This window comes from Salmo salar, chromosome ssa05, assembly GCF_905237065.1.
Source record: "Salmo salar chromosome ssa05, Ssal_v3.1, whole genome shotgun sequence".
NCBI classification, from domain to species: Eukaryota; Metazoa; Chordata; class Actinopteri; order Salmoniformes; family Salmonidae; genus Salmo; species Salmo salar.
Genome location: NC_059446.1, coordinates 84,320,660 through 84,341,612, shown reverse-complemented (window position 1 = coordinate 84,341,612; position 20,953 = coordinate 84,320,660). Strand labels below are relative to the sequence as shown.

Here is a 20,953-nt window from a genome sequence, read left to right as displayed (position 1 = left end):
ATTCAAAATGTAATGAGCACTTTTGGGTGTCAGGGAAAATGTATGGTGTAAAAAGTACATTTTCTTTAGGAATGTAGGGAAGTAAAACCTGTCAAAATTATCATTAGTAAAGATACCCCCACAAAAATGACTTAAATAGTACTTTCAAGTATTTTTACTTGAGTATTTTACACCACAAAAAAATTATGTTGATGCAACAAACTTTCATGTCCAATAACAAACGTACCTTTATTTACACAGTATGAAGTACTGTACCATATTTTTCGATTTTTTTATTTCACCTTTATTTAACCAGGTAGGTAAGTTGAGAACACGTTCTCATTTACAACTGTGACCTGGCCAAGATAAAGCAAAGCAGTTCGACACATACAACAACACAGAGTTACACATGGAGTAAAACAAACATACAGTCAATAATACAGTAGAAAATAAGTCTATATACAATGTGAGCAAATGAGGTGAGATAAGGGAGGTAAAGGCAAAAAAGGCCATGGTGGCAAAGTAAGATTTTTGTAGTTCGTTCCAGTCATTGGCAGCAGAGAACTGGAAGGAAAGGTGGCCAAAGGAGGAATTGGCTTTAGGGGTGACCAGAGAGATATACCTGCTGGAGCACGTGCTACAGGTGGGTGCTGCTATGGTGACCAGCGAGCTGAGATAAGGGGGGGACTTTACCTAGCAGGGTCTTGTAGATGACCTGGAGCCAGTGGGTTTGGCGACGATTATGAAGAGAGGGCCTGCCAACATAAGCGTACAGGTCGGAGTGGTGGGTAGTATATGGGGCTTTGGTGACAAAATGGATGGCACTGTGATTGACTGCATCCAGTTTGTTGAGTATCAACTATTATAAACTGGGTGGTTTGAGCCCTGAATGCAGATTGGCTGACAGCCGTGGTATATCAGACCCTATACCATGGGTATAACAAAACATGTATTTTTACTGCTCTAATTACGTTGGTAACCAGTTTATAATAGCAATATGACACCTCGGGAGTTTGTTGTATACCACGGCTACGGGCTGTATCCAGGAACTCCGCGTTGCGTCAGGTTTAAGAACAGCCCTTGGACATGGTATATTGGCAATATACCACACCCCTCGTGACGTATTGCTTTAATATGTACTGCACATTATTTACACCTGCTAAGAGACCCACTGTAGAGTATGACAGAAAAAAAAAATCTTCGCGCGTGCCCGTTTTTTCATGAACGGCTTGACCTCAGCATGAATTTTCTATAAGTGCATACATTTTTTTCGTTTAAAGCATATCAAGATCCGAACAGGTGAGATTATTAGGTTGACCTACTGTAATAAAACAAATATTTTTGTCTGTTTCCACGGTAACTTCATGGACAACATCTTTTTTTAGAACAAATTACTTCTCCAAAAACTTTTCTAGATGTATAGATTTGATGTTGGCCTCGCCAGGGAGCCGTAGCCATGCATACCAGCGCATCTTCATGTTGTGTTTTTTACGTCATAGCCAATCAACCTATAAACATAGACCAATGAACGATGGACGGTGAGTATAGTCTTTTTTCTGTCGTCTAAATATTTCTATAACTATCCACTTAATTATGGAAAATATCCTTCCCGTATTAATACTGGTTTCATTTAATTTTAGTGGAGCTTGTTGGAGTAACACACGTTTTGGATGCCATCACGTTTTGGGCACAGGTAGCTAGCTAGCTACACGTAGCACATCCCACTATTGAATTAATTAACGTTAGAACTTTGGTTGAACATTTCACCTGTTGATTGGTTCATTTGATTTACACAAGAACACCCAAGAAATGTAACCCAAACATGTACACACAGTATACCCACATGTCTGTTTGTTATGTGTTGTAGAATGTCAATGACGATCAAGCCATTGAAAACATAAGAAATGCCTTGGCAGACAAATGCCCAACAGCCCAAAGGTTACTTGGAACTCCCAATCCTCAGAAGGTAAAGAAAGGTAGAAGCTAGACTTGGAGAGATGGAGAAGAGAGAGAGAGAGAGAGACCATTATCATTGGATTCATACATTGCATCCATCTTGTGTTTGCGTCTAGATTTATGGGGCAGTCTTCTCAGAGGACAGCTGTTGGTACAGGTGCAAGGTCCTGCAGCAGACTGATAATGTGAGTCAATGAGTGTCTGGATACTACCCACATGGCACCCTATAAAGTGCACTACTTTTGACCAGAGCCCTTTGGGGAATTTGGGACATGCTGACCATCTCGCTGTCTGGAAAAGCCTACAGTACATGATGTGAGGGGGCTTATCAATGTATCATTGTGGTTCATACCTTCATTCTGACACAAGCATGATCTGTCAGTATCCACCTGAGGCTGTGCTGATGAGATCCTGCTTTGGAAGTGAAGTGGTTAGACAGGTAATAGATTTAGACAGATTTGGAATTGCAGCTGGTGTATAACCCCCCCGGGCCATAACACTGCAGGCTGTTTAGTTTATCTCAGGATGATGTTGTGCTGACTGACGTGAGGAGGCTGTGGTGATGACTGACGTGAGGAGGCTGTGGTGATGACTGACGTGAGGAGGCTGTGGTGATGACTGACGTGAGGAGGCTGTGGTGATGACTGACGTGAGGAGGCTGTGGTGATGACTGACGTGAGGAGGCTGTTGTGCTGACTGGCGTGAGGAGGCTGGCTGTTGTGCTGACTGGCGTGAGGAGGCTGGCTGTTGTGCTGACTGGCGTGAGGAGGCTGGCTGTTGTGCTGACTGACGTGAGGAGGCTGGCTGTTGTGCTGACTGGCGTGAGGAGGCTGGCTGTGGTGCTGACTGATTATGTATCCAACTTGTCTTTAAAAGAAACATTGTTTCCAAATGGCACCCTATTCCCTATAGTGCACTACTTATCCCTATAGGCCCTGGTCAAAAGTAGTGCATTATATAGGGAATAGGATGTCATTTGGGATGCAGACTGACATTCCGATCTCCATCTTGTGTCCAGTTTCACGTGTCCTACATTGACTATGGGAACACAGAGTTCATCAGTCGGTCAGCTCTGGTGGAGCTGCCAGGGGAGCTACAGTCACCTTGTCTGGCCAAGAAGTACAAGTTCTGGGGCTTCAATGTGTCCACTGACCAAGACTCAGCACATTTCCTGCAGGTACTCTGTTCCTCTCCATGTCATTAATGTCTATGTCTCACAAAATAGGATTCTTATCTCAAGGGTTAGTGTTTAGTATTTGGTGTCATATGTGTGTGAATGGGTTGACACATTGTGATGTATTTTGAATAGAGTCCTTCTGCTCACAAAATGTGCATTGTCTTGTTTTGCTCTTTAGGGAAAGGCCTTCCTTCAGAATCTGATCTATGGGAAGAAGGTCCGCATCCAGAAGAAGTCTGTCTGCTTCGACGGGACCGTCCTGGTCCAGGCTTTTCAGGGAAACCTGGACATCGGTGAAGAGGTCCTCAAACAAACCTCTCTGTTATGTCCTGTAAGGAGTTTTTATGACTCAAGGCACTTGAAAACTGACAATAAAATGCTCTCTTAGGTTTTGAAGATGAAGTTTGCCAAGTTCACCCTCCCAGGGAGTAACCGCGAGAGCCCCATGTCTGTACGGGCCCTGCAGGAGTCCCATTGCCTGTGGCCTCAGCGGGTGTTGGATTGGCCTGGCCCCCAGGGGGATGGGGACATGCCTGGCTCTACAGTCTGCATGCCCAAACTACGGCCTGCTTTCCCCGACCAGAGTCCCCTTTCAATGAAGTAAGATACCTGTCTGTCTGTTCCGCTCGGATAATTGGACCCGTGTGGCTCAGTTGGTAGAGCATGGTGTTTGCAACGCCAGGGCTGTGGGTTTGATTCCCACGGGGGACCAGTACAAAAAATAAAATGTATGCATTCACTACTGCAAGTCGCTCTGGATAAGAGTGTCTGCTAAATGACTAAAATGTAAAATAATGAAGTAAGACACCTGTCTGTCTGTTCCGCTGGGATAATGAAGTAAGACCCCTGTCTGTCTGTTCCGCTGGGATAATGAAGTAAGACACCTGTCTATCTGTTCCGCTGGGATAATGAAGTAAGATACCTGTCTGTCTGTTCCTCTGGGATAATGAAGTAAGACACCTGTCTGTCTGTTCCTCTGGGATATTGAAGTAAGACACCAGTCTGTCTATTCCGCTGGGATAATGAAGTAAGACACCTGTCTGTCTCTTCCTCTGGGATCCCAAGGACTGGAAATGTTTTGTTCCAGCCCAGCACTAGCACAGCTGATTCAACTAATCAAGAGCTTTGCGAGTAGTTGAATCAGGGGTGCTAGCAGTGGCCCATACTTTGACTTTTTCACTTGAAATTACTAATCCTGTGGTGTGAATGGTATTGGGAGATCGGGAGATCCATAGATGAACGAGTAAACTCCCACTGCCTTCCGTTCTACTAGCTAACACGCAATCATTGGAAAATAAAATTGATGATCTTCGATTATCCTACCAACGGGACATTAAGAACTGTAATATCTTATGTTTCACCGAGTCGTGGCTGAACGACGACACGGATAATATAGAGCTGGCGGGATTTTCCATGCACCGGCAGAACAGAGACGCTACCTCTGGTAAGACGAGGGGTGGGGGTGTGTGTCTTTGTCAATAACAGCTGGTGCGCGATGTCTAATATTAAAGAAGTCTCGAGGTATTGCTTGCCTGAGGTAGAGTACCTTATGATATGCTGTAGACCACACTATCTACCAAGAGAGTTCTCATCTATATTATTCGTAGCCGTCTATTTACCACCACAGACCGATGCTGGCACTAAGACCGCACTCAACCAATTCTATAAGGCCATAAGCAAACAAGAAAATGCTCATCCAGAAGCGGCACTCCTAGTGGCCGGGGACTTTAATGCAGGCAAACTTAAATCAGTTGTACCACATTTTTACCAGCATGTCACATATGCAACTAGAGGGAAAAAAACTAGACCACCTTTACTCCACAAACAGAGATGCATACAAAGCTCTCCCCTGCCCTCCATTTGGCAAATCTGACCATAATTCTATCCTCCTGATTCCTGCTTACAAGCGAAAACTAAAGCAGGAAGTACCAGTGACTCGCTCAATACGGGAGTGGTCAGATGACGCGGATGCTACTCTACAGGACTGTTTTGCTAGCACACACTGGAATATGTTCCGGGATTCCTCCGATGGCATTGAGGAGTACACCACATCAGTCATTGGCTTCATCAATAAGTGCATCAATGAAGTCGTTCCCACATTGACCGTACGTACATACCCCAACCAGAAGCCATGGATTACAGGCAACATCCGCATCGAGCTAAAGGCTAGATCTGCCGCTTTCAAGGAGCGAGACACTAATCCGGACGCTTATAAGAAATCCCGCTATGCCCTCAGACGAACAAACAAACCAGCAAAGCGTCAATACAGGATTAAAATGGAATCCTACTACACTGGCTATGACAGCAGGAGCAGTAGAGATACTCTCAATGATCGGCTATGAAAAGCCAACTAACATTTACTCCTGAGGTGCTGACCTGTTGCACCCTCGACAACTACTATGATTATTATTATTTGACCATGTTGGTCATTTATGAACATTTGAACATCTTGGCCATGTTCTGTTATAATCTCCACCCGGCACAGCCAGAAGAGGAATGGCCACCCCTCATAGCCTGGTTTCTTCCTAGGTTTTGGCCTTTTCTAGGATTTTTCCTAGCCACCGTGCTTCTACACCTGCATTGCTTGCTGTTTGGGGTTTTAGGCTGGGTTTCTGTACAGCACTTTGAGATATCAGCTGATGTAAGAAGGGCTATATAAATACATTTGATTTGATTTTGATGTGGCAGGGCTTGAAATCTATTGCGGACTACAAAGGGAAACCTAGACGTGAGCTGCCCAGTGACGCGAGCCTACCAGACGAGCTAAATGCCTTTTATGTTCGCTTTGAGGCAAGCAACACTGAAGCATGCACGAGAGCACCAGCTGTTCTGGATGACTGTGTGATAACGCTCTCTGTAGCCGATGTGAGCAAGACCTTTAAACAGGTCAACATTCACAAAGCCGCGGGGCCAGATGGATTACCAGGACGTGTACTCAGTCTGTGCGGACCAACTGACATTTTCAACCTCTCCCTGACTGAGTCTGTAATCCCTACATGTTTCAAGCAGACCACCATAGTCACTGTGCCCATAGTCACTGTGCCCACATCAACAGCATCCTCCTGGATATCCTAGACCAGGTATTCCCAAACTGAGGTACGTAGGCGCAATGCCGTCGGGGGTACACCAAATATAAATGTGTATTGTTTTAAAAAATGTTATTCAAATTTACAACAGTCCATTTAGATTTTCCAACGGGGCTATACATTTGGGTGAGTTTTTTTCTCACCGGAGTATTCTTGTTTCACTGCCAAAAAATAAAATGAAACCATATGGTGTTCAATAAAATAACACAATGTCAAATACAGGTAGCCTAGTCAAGTAATTAACATCCAATCACATTAACCGTTACTCTCTAGCGGGAATTCCACTAACGGTCCGTATTTAGCCAAACGTAGCTGCTGCTCATTCCGTTTGCTTGGAAATTGATTAATGTTAAAAAAGTAAGGCCAGCGTCCATAGACACATACCAGCTCTACTGGTAGTACTACTACTACCAGCAGTACTACACCTGCACCTGTCGACGACACAAGTTGTTCCACGAGCACATCCAATGCTAGCATCAGTAATTCTACATTTGTTGTTAGCCCAGCTAGCATGGACACTGACAGTTGTGAATCTGATGCAGCTGAAAGAGCTACTGTCTCCTTACCCGGGAAAGGACCGAACAACAGACAGGGACGTTGTACCATTGAAGAGGCGCAAATATGATGAGAACTACATTGATTTGGGGTTCACTTATATTGGGAGTAGTGTTTTTCCTCAGCCACAGTGTGTTTTATATGTGATAAAGTACTCTCTCACAACTCAGTGAAACCTTCACTCTTGCACAGACATTTAGAAACAAAACATGCCAATTTGAAAAATAAGCCACGGGAGTTTTTGGAGCGAGAATTAAGATGACTTTCGAGTAGTGAGACGTGTATAAAAGCAACAGATCCCATTAATAATACGGGTCTAGAACCGTCTTATATGGTGAGCTACCGAGTGGCTAGGACAGGCAAGACCCATACTATTGTGGAAGGATTTAATTCTTCCTGCTGCTGCGGATATGGCTGGGACAATGCTGGGGGAAAAGGTAAAAAAAAACTATACAAACAATGACTTCATCAAACAACACCGTTTCACGACTTATCAGTGACATGGCTGGAGATGTTTTGAAACAATTACTGCTTCGCATACAAGCCAGTGAATTCTATGCGTTACAGCTGGATGAGTAAACAGATTTGGCGGGCCTGGCACAGCTCCTGGTATATGTCCGTTAAGTTTATGGGGGGTCAATTAAGGAAGACATCCTCTTCTGGAAACCAGGACAACAGGACATCAGGAGAGGATATTTTTAAAGTACTGGACAGCTTTGTGACATCAAATGAACTTTGGTGGTCAAGATGTGTTGGCATCTGTACTGATGGTACAAAAGCCATGACAGGGAGACATAGTGGAGTGGTAACACGCGTGCAAGCAGTTGCTCCCGACGCTACATGGGTACACTGCAGCATCCGCCAAGAGGCTCTTGCTGCCAAGGGAATGCCTGACAGCTTGAAAGACGTTTTGGACATTACAGTGAAAATGTTAACTTTGTTAAAGCAAGGCCCCTGAACTCTCGTGTATTTTCTGCACTATGCAATGATCTGGGCAGTGACCATGTAACGGTTTTATAACATACAGAAGTGCGCTGGTTATCAAGGGGCAAAGTATTGACACTTTTTAAAATTTATTTAGAGACAAGCTTAAAGTTTTCTTTACTGACCATCATTTTCACTTGTCTGACCGCTTGCATGATGACGATTCTCACACGACTGGCCTATCTGGGTGATGTTTTTTCTCACCTGAATGATCCGGTCAGAGACCTGGCAGTGTGGTGCCAGGACAACAACCTCTCCCTCAGTGTGAGCAAGACAATGGAGCTGATCGTGGACTACGGGAAAAGGCGGGCCGAACAGGCCCCCATTAACATCAAGGGAGAGCTTCAAGTTCCACATTCTAGTTCCACATCACAAAATAACTATTATGGTCCAAACACACCAAGACCGTTGTGAAGAGGGCATGACAAAACCTTTTTCCCCTCAGGAGACTGAAAAGATTTGGCACGGGTCCCCAGATCCTCAAAAAGTTCTACAGTTGCACCACGAGAGCATCCTGACCGGTTGCATCACCGCCTGGTATGGCAACTGCTCGGCATCTGACCGTAAGGTGCTACAGAGGGTAGTGTGTAGGGCCCAGTACATCACTTATGCCAAGCTTCCTGCCATCCAGGACCTCAATACCAGGCGGTATCAGAGGAAAGCACATACAATTGTCAGAGACTCCAGTCACCCAAGTCATAGACTGTTTTCTCTGCTACCGCACGGCAAGAGGTACCGGAGCATCAAGTCGGGGACCAAAAGGCTCCTTAACAGCTTCTACCCTCAAGCCATAAGACTGCTGAACAATTAGTCAAATGGCCACCGGACTATTACATTGATCCATTTGTTTTTACACTGCTGCTACTTACTGTTTATTATCTATACATAGTCACTTTACCCCTACCTACATGTACAAATGACCTCCACTAACCTGTACCCCTTACTGTTTATTATCTATACATAGTCACTTTACCCCTACCTACATGTACAAATGACCTCCACTAACCTGTACCCCTTACTGTTTATTATCTATACATAGTCACTTTACCCCTACCTACATGTACAAATGACCTCCACTAACCTGTACCCCCTTACTGTTTATTATCTATACATAGTCACTTTACCCCTACCTACATGTACAAATGACCTCCACTAACCTGTACCCCCTTACTGTTTATTATCTATACATAGTCACTTTACCCCTACCTACATGTACAAATGACCTCCACTAACCTGTACCCCTTACTGTTTATTATCTATACATAGTCACTTTACCCCTACCTACATGTACAAATGACCTCCACTAACCTGTACCCCTTACTGTTTATTATCTATACATAGTCACTTTAACCCTACCTACATGTACAAATGACCTCCACTAACCTGTACCCCTTACTGTTTATTATCTATACATAGTCACTTTACCCCTACCTACATGTACAAATGACCTCCACTAACCTGTACCCCCTTACTGTTTATTATCTATACATAGTCACTTTACCCCTACCTACATGTACAAATGACCTCCACTAACCTGTACCCCTTACTGTTTATTATCTATACATAGTCACTTTACCCCTACCTACATGTACAAATGACCTCCACTAACCTGTACCCCTTACTGTTTATTATCTATACATAGTCACTTTACCCCTACCTACATGTACAAATGACCTCCACTAACCTGTACCCCTTACTGTTTATTATCTATACATAGTCACTTTACCCCTACCTACATGTACAAATGACCTCCACTAACCTGTACCCCTTACTGTTTATTATCTATACATAGTCACTTTACCCCTACCTACATGTACAAATGACCTCCACTAACCTGTACCCCTTACTGTTTATTATCTATACATAGTCACTTTATCCCTACCTACATGTACAAATGACCTCCACTAACCTGTACCCCTTACTGTTTATTATCTATACATAGTCACTTTACCCCTACCTACATGTACAAATGACCTCCACTAACCTGTACCCCTTACTGTTTATTATCTATACATAGTCACTTTACCCCTACCTACATGTACAAATGACCTCCACTAACCTGTACCCCTTACTGTTTATTATCTATACATAGTCACTTTATCCCTACCTACATGTACAAATGACCTCAAATAACCTGAACCCCTGCACACTGACTCGGTACCGGTACCCCCTGTATATAGCCTAGTTATTGTTATGTTATTGTGTTACTTTTTATTATATTAGTATTTTTTACTTTAGTTTATTTGGTAATTATTTTCTTAACTCTTCTTGAACTGCACTGTTAAGGGCTTGTAAGTAAGCATTTCACGGTATGGTCAACACTTGTTGTATTCGGCGCATGTGACAAAGTTTGACTTGTTTGGTGGCTGGAAGTAGCTTTGGGGATTTAACATGATAAGCTGCTGGAGTGGAGATTGACTCTTCTGTTTAGACTGTTAAGAGTATAAACTGAGAATGTAGCTACGAGCCAGCCAGTACAATAGAATCAACGTGTGTGTGTGTGTGTGTGTGTGTGTGTGTGTGTGTGTGTGTGTGTGTGTGTGTGTGTGTGTGTGTGTGTGTGTGTGTGTGTGTGTGTGTGTGTGTGTGTGTGTGTGTGTGTGAGCCAGCCAATACAATAGATTGCGTGTTGTGTGTGAGAGAGTCAGCCTATACAATAGAATCAACATGGTGTGTGTGAGGAGAAACATGAATGCCGTAACAGCCACCTTGTTACTTTTGCAGCATGTTTATATAAAGACTTTAGAGATGTAGGGGTTGCAACAAGCTCAGGATGATCAGTGATTGGGGTTGTTTGTATTAGAGATTACTAACTGGGTTGTTTTCAGTAGTGAATACTAACTGGGTTGTTTTCAGTAGTGATTACTAACTGGGTTGTTTTCAGTAGTGATTACTAACTGGGTTGTTTTCAGTAGAGATTACTAACTGGGTTGTTTTCAGTAGTGATTACTAACTGGGTTGTTTGTAGTAGTGATTACTAACTGGGTTGTTTTCAGTAGTGATTACTAACTGGGTTGTTTTCAGTAGTGATTACTAACTGGGTTGTTTTCAGTAGTGATTACTAACTGGGTTGTTTTTTATCCTATGACTGGCTGCGTCCCAAATGGCACCCTATTCCCTGTATAACTTTTGACCAGAGCCCATATATCGGAAATGGGGTCTAAAATGGCCCCCCATTTCCTACATCCTATTCCCTAAACAGAGCACTACTTTTGACCAGGGCCCATAGGGTCAAAAGTTGTCCTTTAGAGAATAGTGTTGAGCAGCCTATGTGTGTTTTAACTCCTGCTCAGGGAGAAGAGCACGGCCACAGCCCAGCATGCTGCCAACCTAGTGAAGAAGAAGATGGAGCTGGTGGAGGAGAACCAGAGGCTGAAGGCAGAACGAGAGACCCAGCGCAGGGAGGACCAGCTGAGAGACAGTCTCTCAGAGCTCCAGGTTGAACAAACAGAGTGGAGAGACACACACACACACACACGGCAAGCTTTCCAGGACATTAGTTATGTATGAGTCTTGTGTTGTTGTAATTTCAGAAGTTGAAAGAGGAGACTGCGAATTATGCCAAAGAGGCAGAGAGATGGAAGGTGGAGAGGAACACACTTCAGAACCAATCAGAGCAGCTGGAGGAACACCTGAAAGTTGCCAAACAGGAAGTGCAGGTGAGACTTGTGTCGTATGGAGCCGATGTCTACTAGTCAATTGTCCCTGAGCACCTGCTCATGGACACATAGCATTAAGAAGTCAACATTCAACCCTCACCACAGCACATTAACGAGTCTACATTCAATTCTTAACACAGCACATTAACGAGTCCAAATTCAATTCTTAACACAGCACATTAACGAGTCCACATTCACTCCTCACCACAGCACATTAACGAGTCTACATTCAACTCTCACCACAGCACATTAACGAGTCCACATTCACTCCTCACCACAGCACATTAACGAGTCCACATTCATGCCTCACCACGGCACATTAACGAGTCCACATTCAACTCTCACCACAGCACATTAACGAGTCCACATTCAACCCTCACCGCGGCACATTAACGAGTCCACATTCAACCCTCACCACAGCACATTAACGAGTCCACATTCAACCCTCACCACGGCACATTAACGAGTCTACATTCAACCCTCACCACGGCACATTAACGAGTCCACATTCAACCCTCACCACGGCACATTAACGAGTCCACATTCAACCCTCACCACAGCACATTAACGAGTCTACATTCAATCCTCACCACAGCACATTAACGAGTCTACATTCAAACCTCACCACAGCACAATAACGAGTCTACATTCCATCCTCACCACAGCACATTAACGAGTCTACATTCAAACCTCACTACACCTAATCTATGGATTTCACATGACTGGAAATATAGCTATGCATCTGTTGGTAACAGATACCTTAAAAAAATGTAGGGGTGTGGTGGATCAGAGAACCAGTCAGTATCTGGACTGACCACCATTTGCCTCATGCAGCGCGACACATCTCCTTCGCATAGAGGTGATCAGGCTGTTGATTGGCCTGTGGAATGTTGTCCCACTCATCAATGGCTGTGCGGAGTTGCTGGATATTGGAGGGAACTGGAACACGCTGTCGTACACGTCGATCCAGAGCATCCCACACATGCACAATGGGTGGCATGTCTGACAAGTACGAGGCAATGGAAGGACTGGGACATTCATCCGTGAAGAGCACACTTATCCAGCATGCCAGTTGCCATCGAAGGTGAGCATTTGCCCACTGAAGTCGGTTACGACACCAAACTGGTCAGGTCAAGACTCTGGTGAGGACGACGAGCACACAGATGAGCTTCCCTGAGAAATTGTTTGGTTGTGCAAACCCACAGTTTCATCAAGTAAAGAAGTTGGATGTGGAGGTCCTGGGCTGGCTTGGTTACACGAGGTTTGTGGTTTTGAGGCCGGTTGGACGTACTGCAAATTCTCTAAAACTATGTATTTTATTTTTATTTCACCGTTATTTAACCCAGTAAGCAAGTTGAGAACAAGTTCTCATTTACAACTGTGACCTGGCCAAGATAAAGCAAAGCAGTGTGACACAGACAGCAACACAGAGTTACACATGGAGTAAACAAGCATACAGTCAACAACACAATAGAAAGAAAAGGATATATACAGTGTGCAAATGGCATGAGGTAAGGCAATAAATAGGCCATAGTAGTGAAGTAATTGCAATTTAGCAAATTAACACTGGAGTGATAGATGAGCAGATTATGATGTGCAAGTAGAAATACTGGTGTGCAAAAGAGCAGAAAAGTAAATAACAACAATATGGGATGAGGTAGGTAGATTGGGTGGGCTATTTACAGATGGGCTATGTACAGCTGCAGCGATGGGTTAGCTGCTCAGATAGCTGATGTTTAAAGTTAGTGAGGGAAATATAAGTCTCCAGCTTCAGCGTTTTTATATATATATATTTTTTTTGAATGATTTTTTTTTGCAATTAGTTCCAGTCATTGGCAACAGACAACTGGAAGGAAAGGCGGCCAAAGGAGGTGTTGGCTTTGGGGATGACCAGTGAGATATATCTGCTGGAGTGCGTGCTACGGGTGGATGTCGTGACCAGTGAGCTGAGATAAGGCGGAGCTTTACCTAGCATAGACTTTTATAGATGACCTGGAGCCAGTGAGTCTGGCGACGAATATGTAGCGATGGCCAGCCGACTAGAGCATATAGGTCACAGTGGTGGGTGGTATAAGGGGCTTTGGTGACAAAACGGATGGCACTGGGATAGACTGCATCCAGTTTGCTGAGTAGAGTATTGGAAGCTATTTTGTAAATGACATCGCCGAAGTCGAGGATCGGTAGGATAGTCAGTTTTACGAGGGTAAGTTTGGTGGCGTGAGTGAAGGAGGCTTTGTTACGTAATAGGAAGCCGATTCTAGATTTCATTTTAGATTGGAGATGTTTAATATGATTCTGGAAGGAGAGCTTACAGTCTAGCCAGACACCTAGGTATTTGTAGTTGTCCACATATTCTAAGTCAGAACCGTCCAGAGTAGTGATGCTAGTCGGGCGGGCAGGTGCGGGCAGAGAACGGTTGAAAAGCATGCATTTGGTTTTACTAGCGTTTAAGAGCAGTTGGAGGCCACGGAAGGAGTGTTGTATGGCATTGAAGCTCGTTTGGAGGTTAGTTAACACAGTGTTCAAAGAAGGGCCAGATGTATACAGAATGGTGTCGTCTGCGTAGAGGTGGATCAGGGAATCACCCGCAGCAAAAGCGACATCGTTGATATATACAGAGAAAAGAGTAGGCCCGAGAATTGAACCCTGTGGCACCCCCGTAGAGATTGCCAGAGGTCCGGACAACAGGCCCTCCGATTTGACACACTGAACTCTGTCTGAGAAGTTGTTGGTGAACTAGGCGAGGCAGTCATTTGAGAAACCAAGGCTGTTGAGTCTGCCGATTTAAGAATACGGTGATTGACAGTCGAAAGCCTTGGCCAGGTCGATGAATACGGCTGCACAGTAATGTCTCTTATCGATGGCGGTTATGATATCGTTTAGTACCTTGAGCGTGGCTGAGGTGCACCCGAGACCAGCTCGGAAACCGGATTGCACAGCGGAGAAGGTACGGTGGGATTCGAAATGGTCAGTGATCTGTTTATTAACTTTGCTTTCGAAGACTTTAGAAAGGCAGGGCAGGATGGATATAGGTCTATAACAGTTTGGGTCTAGAGTGTCACCTCCTTTGAAGAGGGGGATGACCGCAGCAGCTTTCCAATCTTTAGGGATCTCAGATGATACGAAAGAGAGGTTGAACAGACTGGCAATAGGGGTTGCAACAATGGTGGCGGATAATTTTAGAAAGAGAGGGTCCAGATTGTCTAGCCCAGCTGATTTGTACATGTCCAGGTTTTGCAGCTCTTTCATAAAATCTGCTGTCTGGATTTGGGTGAAGGAGAAGCTGGGGAGGCTTGGGCAAGTAGCTGCGGGGGGTGCGGAGCTGTTGGGGTAGCCAGGAGGAAAGCATGGCCAGCCGTAGAGAAATGCTTATTGAAATTCTCGATTATCGTGGATTTATCGGTGTTGACCGTGTTACCTAGCCTCAGTGCAGTGGGCAGCTGGGAGGAGGTGCTCTTGTTCTCCATGGACTTTACAGTGTCCCAAAACTTTTTAGAGTTAGAGCTACAGGATGCAAATTTCTGTTTGAAAAACCTAGTCTTTGCTTTCCTGATTGACTGCGTGTATTGGTTCCTGACTTCCCTGAAAAGTTGCATATCGCAGGGACAATTCGATGCTAGTGTAGTCCGCCACAGGATTTTTTTTGTGCAGGTCGAGGACAGTCAGGTCTGGAGTGAACCAAGGGCTAGATCTGTTCTTAGTTCTCCATTTTTTAAAGGGGCATGCTTATTTAAGATGGTGAGGAAATTACTTTTAAAGAACAACCAGGCATCCTCGACTGACGGGATGAGGTCAATATCCTTCCAGGATACCCGGGCCAGGTCGATTAGAATGGCCTGCTCACAGAAGTGTTTTAGGGAGTGTTTGACAGTGACGAGGGGTGGTTGTTTGACCGCGGACCCATAGCGGATGCAGGCAATGATCGCTGAGATCTTGATTGAAAACAACAGAGGTGTATTTGGAGGGCAAGTTGGTCAGGATAATATCTATGAGGGTGCCCATGTTTACGGATTTAGGTTTGTACCTGGTGGGTTCCTTGATAATTTGTGTGAGTTTGAGGGCATCTACCTTAGATTGTAGGACTGCCGGTGTGTTAAGCATATCCCAGTTTAGGTCACCTAACAGAACGAACTCTGAAGATAGATGGGGGGCAATCAATTCACATATGGTGTCCAGGCACAGCTGGGAGCTGAGGGGGGTCTATAACAGGCGGCAACAGTGAGAGACTTATTTCTGGAGAGATTAATTTTTAAAATTAGAAGCTCGAACTGTTTGGGCATAAACCTGGAAAGTATGACAAAACATGCAGGCTATCTCTGGAGTAGATTGCAACTCCTCCCCCTTTGGCAGTTCTATCTTGATGGAAAATGTTGTAGTTGGGTATGGAAATCTCCGAATTTTTGGTGGCCTTCCTTAGCCAGGATTCAGACACGGCAAGGACATCTGGGTTGGCGGAGTGTGCTAAAGCAGTGAGTAAAACAAACTTAGGGAGGAGGCTTCTGATGTTAACACGCATGAAACCAAGGCTTTTTCGGTTACAGAAGTCAACAAATGAGTGCCTGGGGACACGCAGGGCTTGGGTTAACCTCCACATCACCCAAGGAACAGAGGAGGAGTAGGATGAAGGTACGGCTAAAGGCTATCAAAACTGGTCGTCTAGTGCGTTGGGGACAGAGAATAAAAGGAGCAGATTTCTGGGCGTGGTAGAATAGATTCAGGTCCTAATGTACAGACGGGTATGGTGGGGTGCGGGTACAGTGGAGGTAAACCCAGGCACTGAGTGATGATAAGAGAGGTTGCATCTCTGGACGGGCTAGTTATGCTGGGTGAGGTCACCACATGTGTGGGAGGTGGGACAAAGGAGGTATCTGAGGCGTGTTGAGTGGGGCTAGGGGCTCCGCAGTAAACTAAAACAATGATAACTATCCTAAACAATAGTATACAAGGCATATGGACATTTGAGAGAGACATAAAGCGAGGCATAAAGCAATCACAGGTGTTGATTGGGAGAGCTAGCTAAGACAACGGCGGCTTATGGTAGAGAAATTAACATTCAATTCTCTGGCAACAGCTCTGGTGGACATTCCTGCAGTCAGCATTTCAATTGCACGCTCCCCCAAAACTTGAGACATCGGTGGTATTGTGTTGTGTGTCAAAACTGCACATTTTAGAGTGGCCCCAGCACAAGGTGCACCTGTATAATGATCATACTGTTTAATATGCTTCTTGATATGCCACACCTGTCAGGTGGATGGATTATTTTGGCAAAGTAGAAATGCTCACTAACAGCTACCTAAACAAATTTGTGCACAAAATATGAGAAGAATAAGCTTTTTGTGCTAATGGAAAAAAATGTGGATCTTTTATTTCAACTCATGAAACATGGGGCCAACACTTTACATGTTGCATTTATATTGTTGTTCAGTGTATAATGCAAATGTTTGGCTTTGTCCTCAATGATGTTTTTGTTGTTGTTGGCAGGGTCGTAAGTGTGGAGGGACATGGTAGTGCAGGTATGAGGTTTTAAAGGGATAGACCTGGGTCCGGTTTTCCAAAAGCATCTTAATGCTCAGTTCATCCATAGAACCTTCCTAGCAACATTGTTAAATCGCCGAGCTGTTTCCCCAAACCATCGTTAGTAAAGTTGCACTTGAAAACTCACCATTTTTTTTAGTCTGCCTCAGTCTTTACAATTGAACAAGAACCTAGATGACTGCATTATTTTTTTTAAATGCATTCAGCTGATGTATTTCAATCATATTGAAATAAATGTCATGTTCTGTTTGTAGGCTACACGGTCTGTCATTTTTGCCTCAATATATTTCATGTGTAACAACGTGCGTAATGATGCGCCAAATGAATGAGTGCATTACGGAATAAGCCGCCTCCAATTTTTGTAGCCATTAGGTTTTAATATCTCTAGGAGCTGATCTATCGTCAGTATTGTAGAATAATTCTAATGTTAAGGTCAGATTTGAATGGAGAAAAGCTTATCACCCACTGGACAGAGATGTCAGTTAAAAGTCTAGTTTTGATTTGCATTTGGTTGAGTTGTCAACTAACCGTGAATTCAACATGAAATCCACGACAAATGTCACCATGTCATTGGATTTAGGTTAAAAGTTGGATGAAATAAAAACACTAAATGCCCTTACGTTGATGACTTTTTGCAAATTCAATCAGTTTTCCACGTTGATTTAACTTCATCACATAGATGTTTGGGGTTGAAATGACATGATTCAGACAGATTTTGCCCAGGGGCCGAGAGCAGCGCTGCCTTTCTTTCAGTAGCAACACATTGCCCAACGTACTTAGCGAACGCTCTTTCTGCGTGGTGTTTTAGGAAACGCATGTTACATCTTCGGCTGTTGCAGGAAAGATACATGGTTAAAACACTTGTAAGCCTAAATTCCAACGCTTTGGGGAAGCCGGGCCCTGGTTTATAGTTAGTATGAATGTTATGAAAGACTGAAGGAACGTAAAGGTACATCATGTGACTAATGTCCTCATTAGCGGCATAAACAATGTAGCAGGTGTCATGTGGATGTATTCCTCGTGTCACCATTCACTTTTTTTTTAGATTTTTTGTTGTTGATCTTTAACACTGTATTGTTGGAAAAGTCAGCATTTCACTGCCAATCTACAGCTGTTGTTTCCAAAGCATGTGACAAATAGGATTTGATTTGTGCTACTGTGTTTCTGTCTTTGGTGTTTGAATGCTTCTCCCTGTGTTTAGGCTATGAGGGGACAGTTAAAGAAGAAGGAGAAGCAAGTGGATAAGCTCCTGGACTCAGCGGTGGCTGAACGGTTCTGTCGGCTGGCTGAGAGAGTCGATTCTCTGAGAGGATTAAGGTACTGTGATGGTCTGAGTTGCAAATGGTGCCCTATATAGTGCACTCTGGTCGAAAGTAGTGCACTATATGGTAATGAGGTGCCATTTTCTGACTTCCCCCCCCACACCTCTCGAATAGGAGGTATTTTATAATAGAATAACGAAAATTAAGTAACCAAATGTTTTATTATTATTATTATTATTATTTCTATTTGTAATTTTTTTACAATTCAACTTTTCACATTGAGTTACTCTTACTTTCTTTTGATTTGCATTATTGTGGTTTCATTTCTACTGGTCAGAGAGAGAAACCCAGGTAACACGGATAGTGACAGCCTTACGGAGTCTATCAATGTTGTCATAAACAACAGCATCTCTGCTCCGGTTGCCATGGAGAAGCTGGAGTCGGCATGGAGAGATTACAGCCTGGCTCAGGAGAAACTCAAGGCCTGTCCGACGGTCAGTATGCATGCTGCTGTTAAAGGCTGCGTACAAAATGGCACCCTATTTCCTATTTAGTGCACTACTTTTGACCAGGGCCCATAGTGGTTTGGTTGAAAGTAGTGTACTAAATCGGGAATAGGGTGTCATTTGGGACACAATGACACACATCTCATCAGATCAGAATACAGTTTCTCATCAGTGAAATGACCATGTTTTGGCATCCATTTTGCAGAAGGAGCAGCTTGGGGATCTGATAGACAACCGGAATAAGGTGCGAGGTGTTCTGGCTGCCACTGTAGAGTCCTTCCTTCAGGAGGCTAAGTGTTTGCCAGTCAGACAACGCATGGACAAACTGAAGGTACTGAAAATGAAAACTATGATTCTGTCATTTGAATATATTTTTTTTTCATTCAACACTCCAAATATTTGAAGTGTTAGTTATTTCTAGATGACCTTACAGGATTGGGGTTATATCAAGGCTATCAGCTGAACATGCTCTGATGCATCAACATCTAAGAATGTGGCCCAAATAGCACCCTATTCCCTAAATAGTGTACTATATAGGGTATTATTTGGGACGCGTGCTATAATCAAGCTGTTGTTACCCATGTGTCCGTGTTACAGGAGGTGAGCTCTTCCCTGACTGCTGTGTTTGGTCCAGCCTCTATGGAGGGTGATGTTGGAGAGCAGGCCTTTGAGCAGTACTACCAGTGGAGGACTCAGAGGAGTCGGCTCACCAGCTCCGTCAGAGATGGGACGGACAAGGCCCTCAAGGCCCTCTGTACCTGGTCGGAGAACGTTGGCAAGGTACAGAATGATCCAGTACCGCTTTGGTTTGGGTGAACTGAGGATGAAGAACCTTAAAAAAGAGAGTCTGTGTTTATTTCTCCCAAGCTTTTGTGTGTACTGTGAAGGGTGGGAATGGGAAACAGCTGTTCTCTTTACAAAAGTGATTGAAGATATGTAATACTTCTCCAGTGGTCTTCCTGGGTATGGAACTGTACACTTTGGGCCGGTTTCCCGGACACAGATTAAGCCTAGTCGTGGACTAAGAAACATGTTCAATCGAGTTTCTCCATTGAAAAGGTTTTTTAGTTAAGCATTGGGCTTGTCTTGGAAATCCTAATCCTCCAATGTCCCTTCAGTTTTTCTGCCTGTCAGCTAAGACAGTGGTGGGAGTGAATGACATAGTGGACGGAGTGAATGAGCTGTTGAAGCAGGCAGAGATCAACGTGGCCAAGGAGCTGGACTCTCCCCTGTCAGTCGGAGTGAGTTTGGCCAGTTCCCAAATGTCACCCTATGCCCTTTTTATAGTTCACTACTTTTGACCAGGGCCCATATTTCATCTGTCCACCCCTACATGTCAGTGAGTCTTATGGTGCTTTGAAGACAACTGGGAAACATGACGTCAGTGATCTTCAGGTCGGAAAGTTGGCGCTTTAGAAAGATGGCAGAGTTTCCTGACTTGGAATTCTGAGTTGGATGACCGTTCAAAACTACTAGCTGGTCCCCCCCACCCCGAGTTCCCAGTTGTCCTAAACACACTGAAGTCAGAGATTTCCCAGTTGTCCTAAACACACTGAAGTCGGAGATTTCCCAGTTGTCCTAAACACACTGAAGTCTGAGAGTTCCCAGTTGTCCTAAACACACTGAAGTCAGAGATTTCCCAGTTGTCCTAAACACACTGAAGTCAGAGATTTCCCAGTTGTCCTAAACACACTGAAGTCAGAGATTTCCCAGTTGTCCTAAACACACTGAAGTCGGAGATTTCCCAGTTGTCCTAAACACACTGAAGTCGGAGATTTCCCAGTTGTCCTAAACACACTGAAGTCTGAGATTTCCCAGTTGTCCTAAACACACTGAAGTCTGAGAGTTCCCAGTTGTCCTAAACACACTGAAGTCTGAGAGTTCCCAGTTGTCCTAAACACACTGAAGTCTGAGAGTTCCCAGTTGTCCTAAACACACTGAAGTCGGAGATTTCCCAGTTGTCCTAAACACACTGAAGTCTGAGAGTTCCCAGTTGTCCTAAACACACTGAAGTCTGAGAGTTCCCAGTTGTCCTAAACACACTGAAGTCTGAGAGTTCCCAGTTGTCCTAAACACACTGAAGTCTGAGAGTTCCCAGTTGTCCTAAACACACTGAAGTCTGAGAGTTCCCAGTTGTCCTAAACACACTGAAGTCGGAGAGTTCCCAGTTGTCCTAAACACACTGAAGTCTGAGAGTTCCCAGTTATTTTGAACACGGCATTAGCTCATCGTGTTCTTTACTGTTTGTTTGTTG

The 20,953-nt window shown here is 44.2% G+C and overlaps 1 protein-coding gene across 1 annotated transcript in view; it reads left to right on the top strand.

Annotated features, from left to right (window-relative positions):
• The first annotated feature begins 1,242 nt into the window (after nt 1–1,242).
• LOC106577404 (serine/threonine-protein kinase 31) overlaps nt 1,243–20,953 on the top strand; it is a 33,475-nt gene continuing 13,764 nt past the window's right edge. The window contains exons 1-14 of the mRNA XM_045719214.1: nt 1,243–1,517; nt 1,620–1,672; nt 1,847–1,945; nt 2,052–2,120; nt 2,954–3,112; nt 3,291–3,413; nt 3,501–3,712; nt 11,031–11,175; nt 11,271–11,396; nt 18,133–18,248; nt 18,531–18,687; nt 18,905–19,030; nt 19,297–19,479; nt 19,818–19,940. Coding sequence (XP_045575170.1) covers nt 1,511–1,517; nt 1,620–1,672; nt 1,847–1,945; nt 2,052–2,120; nt 2,954–3,112; nt 3,291–3,413; nt 3,501–3,712; nt 11,031–11,175; nt 11,271–11,396; nt 18,133–18,248; nt 18,531–18,687; nt 18,905–19,030; nt 19,297–19,479; nt 19,818–19,940 — 1,698 coding nt within the window. The 5' untranslated portion in view covers nt 1,243–1,510. The remainder of the gene's footprint in view (nt 1,518–1,619; nt 1,673–1,846; nt 1,946–2,051; nt 2,121–2,953; nt 3,113–3,290; nt 3,414–3,500; nt 3,713–11,030; nt 11,176–11,270; nt 11,397–18,132; nt 18,249–18,530; nt 18,688–18,904; nt 19,031–19,296; nt 19,480–19,817; nt 19,941–20,953) is intronic.